At 46.1% G+C, this 5,155-nt stretch overlaps 1 protein-coding gene across 3 annotated transcripts; it reads right to left on the reverse strand.

Moving 5' to 3' along the window:
- Nucleotides 1-1,511: 1,511 nt before the first annotated feature.
- Nucleotides 1,512-4,800, reverse strand: LOC310884387 (uncharacterized protein). 3 transcript variants are annotated; one of them, XM_083806102.1, is made up of 5 exons: nt 4,664-4,800; nt 3,990-4,146; nt 3,794-3,917; nt 3,370-3,527; nt 1,512-1,820 (listed from the first exon to the last, which is right to left on the reverse strand). In XM_083806102.1, exons 2-5 carry the CDS (start codon nt 4,054-4,056, stop codon nt 1,642-1,644), a joined length of 528 nt encoding a protein of 175 aa, XP_083662228.1. In that variant the 5' UTR covers nt 4,057-4,146; nt 4,664-4,800; the 3' UTR covers nt 1,512-1,641. The 3 variants fall into 3 exon arrangements, 2 of the variants coding, with proteins under 2 accessions (XP_083662228.1, XP_083662229.1); XM_083806103.1 differs by lacking the exon at nt 1,512-1,820 and adding an exon at nt 2,151-2,312; XR_014574196.1 differs by lacking the exons at nt 1,512-1,820; nt 3,794-3,917; nt 4,664-4,800 and having other exon boundaries at nt 3,392-3,527; nt 3,990-4,131.
- Nucleotides 4,801-5,155: the final 355 nt, after the last annotated feature.

Consider the following 5,155-nt stretch of genomic DNA (forward strand, 5'->3'; position numbering starts at 1 on the left):
GTTTTAGGGCTTTTTGTTTTGTTCTAAGGTTAATTTTTCCAAATGTAATGAAGCACGTCTTACTGTTATGCAACAAACTTACCACAAAAAGTCACTTTTAGTGTTGGTCCCACAATTTTTTTTAATGCAGTATATTCACCTGTAAATAGTTTTTTGTGTAAAATTTGACAGAAAAGTATATTTACTACACTGTAAATACATGTGACAATATATTGTATTATTTTGCTTTTTTTGTAAAGCAGTTAGTTGCTGTACATGTATAACATACAAATTTGATTATTCTAGTGTTAGTAACTGTTAACTACTACTTCTCCTTCCTGCTGTTGCATTACATCATTTAAAAACCCATGCTGTGTACTATAAACCTACACTGTGTATGATATCTTACTATTTCCATTTGGGCCTCAACTTTGAAAATGTTTCCTCGATTCACAATCCTGTTCATAGCGCAAGAAATTGTGCATCAGCAGGCAACAGCCATGCTGATTCAAACACAGTTGGTAACTGTAGGCAAAAATGGTAGAAACCTGGTTTCAGATAATTGTTGTTCACCCCACTTCCCCCTCATGTATGTACGTTCCCTTTTTTTGAAGTAAAATGTAAATTCAACCTGCTTCAAGTTGTTCGAAGGTCATTCACTTGTGGTATGGGATGAGGTCGGTATATTCTGAACTCCTTTTCCTGTTTCTTGGAACAGGATAGTTGGATGGATTTGAAATGAGAGTTGAAAAGCCACACGCTGGGGAAAACTAGAATCAAGTTGAAATCCATTGTCTTGGATTTCTCTTTCCAGACAAATGTGCTTCTGTGTGTGTGATCCTGCATGGTCCTAAATAACAGCAAAATTGATTGCCAGTAGATAACTGAGGACAGAATTTGGACAGAATAAAGCCCGTTGTCATGAATTTCATGTCACTTCAATAATATGATCATAACTGAAATAATCAGAATATTTCTTTTTTAAATGTAAATTTAATATTTTAATAAAACAGCTGCTTGGTCTTTAAAGAACATTTCAGTATAATTTGTCTATTTGGGCTTTTTCTAGCTTAGAAGCCTGAAGTTTCAACTGTCAGACATCTTTTATGACAAATCTATTTTTCCTTTTAGGAGAATATATTACTTTCCTATTAAAAATGTGTAAGTACTTACATTCTGGCTTTCTGAATCATAAAAGGATGTAAAAACACAAAGTGTGACTGCATTGACTTCTAAGACATCTCATTGTTCCTGCATAATAAATATATTATTAAGCCTGCTCAGCTGAAAATACAGCCAGCCGTGCAGGCCTGTATGGCTCAGCTGCCTCGCTGCCGTGTTCCTGGGGCCAGTAGGGTCTGCATGAATAGAGGAGCAGCAGTCTCTGAACTTCTGTCTTAGAGGAGCTCTCGGATTCTTATTTGCTGCCTAACCAAACAGTGTCAAGAACCCTCTCTTCACACACACACAATAAAGTAGACTTTTCCTGCTCTCTAAATGAGCCCTGATATTAGTGCAGACAGTGAGAAAGCACAAGCTGTGCCTTTGTCTCACCTTGGCGTGGCGATTGGCCATGCGAAAACAACCGGGTAACACAGACAGGCACAAATGTTACGCTGAGCCGGGTACCTCTGAACGGTAACTGCCAGGATTAGCCTCATCTCAGGCTGCTTCACAACTGCGAGCAGCTGGTTTAAGAAAAGGCATCAGACGAAAAGGGAAGTCGCTATCCTGTCTGTCATAGGAAGCTGCTGTGAGGGCTGGGGAGAGAGGATGTCGTTCTTTGCTGCAGTCGGCTGACCCCAGAATGGCTTGGAGCTGTCTGTTACCATGACCAAATACTGTTGTGGGTTAAAAGCTACTTCAGAAAAATGCCCACGTGCGTGAGATATGGGTGAAATCTGGTCCTTTACATCCTACCATAGGGTTGAATTCTACTGCAAGTCGGTCACTTGCACGATTGTCAAATGCTTTTAATTTTTCTTTCCTCCACTTAGGCCCATCTGGATTGGAAAGATGGGCAGAAAACACGTGAACCTAAATAGATTTAACGTGCCCAGGCACACGGTGTCACAGAACTAAAAATTAAAGCCAGTCTTGTTACGGAGAGTGCTACTGACCATTCCCTTTCAAAGCAACCGTGTTCTCTTCCCACCAGTAAAACTCATGATTTGTATGTGTGAATCCTGTGTGTCTTGGAACATTCGTTGCTTTGGGTGACTGCTGGTACGCTTAACGAGTTCTCAAATGAAAGTAAATCCCAGGGTTGTGTGGGTGGCGAGCGTAGAATAATGTCTCCTGTGATGTGACTTGTTAAAACAAGTACAAGCTTGCTGTTCAAAGCAGTAATGGAAAAAAAAAGTCTGGCAACTACATCTTTAGGCTTAGTCAAATGATAAAACTATAAATACTGACAAGTAACTCTATGTTCAAGCAACTCCCACTGATCCATTAAATTGTATTTTTTTTCTCATAGCACACTGTCCTTCAGAAAAATTCGGTCTCCCCCTCTGCTGCTACCCCTGGTTAGCATACTGAGAGAACAAGCTCTGCACAGCGATCTGGGTGCTCCGTAGAACAGCTTTCTTGAGCCAAACACGAATTGGTCGTGCCGACCACGGCCTTTGAAGCCACAGGTAAATGACGTGGCTGGGTCCTGAACAGGCGGATCAGAGACAGGCCTGACTGGGACTGAGTTTTCCAAGCTCCAGCTTATTGCCTCAGCCTCCTGAGGCTACTTATGTTCAAGATACAGATACAAGATGCCACGTCAGTGGGGCAGTGACGGCCTCTGCCTTACCTGTCCTGGGCTCCATTCCCTTTGCCTTAATGTGCTTTCTCTCAAGTGCCTTCACTTGCTGGCTGTGCCCTCCCTACCTGCACTATCAGCCAAGGTTCCCTCCCCTTCTTGGTGAGTCTCATTCCGTTTACTAACTGCTCCCTACCTCTCCTAGAGCTCACTGCAAGCCATTCTCAGAAAGAGGCCTGCGGCGCATTTCGTGCAGTGCCAGGCAAGTGAAAGGGGAGGCCTTCAGCTCCTCACAGTGACAGCACATGCAAAGAGGGTGCAGTGAAGAGTTCTGCGCAGTCTGCAAGACCCACCCACCCGTCTACACACAGGCATGACTGAACACGGGCCAGACACAGGGCACAAAGTGGCTGTGAGCCAAAGAGGTTGGTTCAGACCAATGCAAAACATACAAAGGCATAAAGGCCCCACAGTGCAAACAGACGTGAGGCCACTGAGGTGGTAGGGGCAGGACAGCAAAACAAGGGGAGGAACTTTTGTATTTGCCCAAAACACTTGGCATCTAGGTCTCTGTGAAACAGGGATCAAACACAAAGGCCTTGTCTGTGCTGCTAAATCCTGCTGTTCTATGGATTACTTACGTGAAGAGCTGCTCGTGGAAAGAGAAGAGGCTGTCACCAGTTCTGCATATTCTGTCCTTCGGAAAGCTGCACTGCATCTTGTTCTCCAGGTCTGATTCTCCTCTGGTGGCCCTCCAGCCAGGCCCATCCTTGTTTTTAACTTCTGTCTCACATAGTTCCTGAAAGAAGGAAAAATTACCTTCTGAGGGGCGTACCCTTCATCAACTGCAGCGCAAAGACAGCCGCGCTGCTCCAAGCCAGTCCCGCGCAGAGGCAGGCACGGCTCGCAGAGGCGACGCAGCCTCGCCCACGGCCGCTCTCCAGCTCAGAGCCGAGGGGTCCCTCGTGGCTGTGTGAGCAGGACACTGCAGTGCTTTGAACAGCGCACCCAGCGCTGCACACAGAACAGAAGTGTGTAGGCTCGGACAGATGAAACCAGGCTCACCCGAGAGCAAGGAACCTGCTCCAGTACTCTGAGGATTGGATCAAATACCCTGCAAAGCAATTTAGCGAGTACGCTTCTGTTGGCCTTACTTTTCCAGTTCTGTTTGAGATGTTAATGGGTAGACCTGTAATTTACAACAAAGGCACAGGTAAAAAGGCAAGAATAAATTGGCCTTGAGGGTGCTGACATAACTTACCTGTTCCTTTCTCATTTTCAGTACTCCTTTTATTTCGTATGGTGCCAATTTTTCTTGCCAGGAACATTTGTTTGCTTTTTAAATCATCATGAAAGTTGAACTAGCAGCCTAGAGAGCTGTTTCCCACTCATGAAAAAGTCAGAGACACGGACTGTTCCTGTAAGAACGTGACTTGTCAGACACGGAAGCAGTTATTCCTTCTTTTAGCAGTGTTTGCTCTATTTGACTTATCATTATAACATTATTACTCAATAGAGCATATTTTTGGTTTCCCTATAGTAAATTCGGTGGACTTTGACTGCCATAAGAGCTCAGCTATGTACTGCACACAGAGAAAGATACCCCTTTTGTCCCAGAAGCTTAAAATGTTTATAGGCACCACGTCTGACACTGTCTTGGTGACCTTCGATAAATCGCTTAACATCTCAGGATCGGGCACCATAAATGCCTGAATTGCCCAACCGTAACAGCTAAGGATGACCGTCAGTTAACGGCATTCTTAGCATACGATCTTCAGATTAAAGACATTAAAAGGGCAAAGTCTCAGCACCGTGGCATGTTTTTCATCACGTGTGGAACACTTTATGGTCTGTAAGCAGATATTTAGTATTCGTTTCCGACTGCCCTAAACAAAAAGATTTAGGCAAACCAGGAACTTTTCACAGAACGCTTACACAAAGCAGTAATTTAGGGAAGACGGTCCTGCTCAGATACTCTTCTGTGATTTTTGTGAGTTACTCATTTACACTCTCTAATGTACCGCTTGCTGCATACACGTGTAAATAAACAACTGAGCCGTTTTAACTCTAACCGTCCTGGTCAGTCAGGCCAATAAAATCGCCCTGCCGCCCTGTTGTTGTGTTTACAGCAGCAGCGTTCCTGCACACAGCATGCTGTATGTTCCCGGCCAGGCGATCCCCAGGACGCTGGAAGAAGAACCGGGGCTCCCCTCAGGGCTCCCCTCAGGGCTCCCCTCAGGGCTCCCCTCAGGGCTCCCCTCAGGGCTCCCCTCAGGGCTCCCTCAGGCGCCGGCCGCGGCTCGGAGCGCGCATGCGCACGGCTGGGAGGCGGGAGGGGAGCCGGGCCGGGGCGGGCGGGCCGCGGCGCTCTCGCGAGAGGGGCGGGGCGGGGCGCGGGGCGCGGGGCGGGGCGGGGCGGGGCGGGGC

This window comes from Anser anser (genome assembly GCF_964211835.1).
Source record: "Anser anser genome assembly, chromosome: 20".
Classification (NCBI taxonomy): Eukaryota; Metazoa; Chordata; class Aves; order Anseriformes; family Anatidae; genus Anser; species Anser anser.

What these genes read in the sequence shown, in the direction of transcription:
- LOC310884387 (XM_083806102.1), bottom strand. Translation starts at nt 4,056, where the DNA reads ATGTTCCTGGCAAGAAAAATTGGCACCATACGAAATAAAAGGAGTACT. An exon ending in AGCAGGTTCCTTGCTCTCGG is followed by an intron (nt 3,528 to 3,793) that starts GTGAGCCTGGTT and finishes TCCTTCTTTCAG; the next exon opens with GAACTATGTGAGACAGAAGT. An exon ending in TTCCACGAGCAGCTCTTCAC is followed by an intron (nt 1,821 to 3,369) that starts GTAAGTAATCCA and finishes AACCCACAACAG; the next exon opens with TATTTGGTCATGGTAACAGA.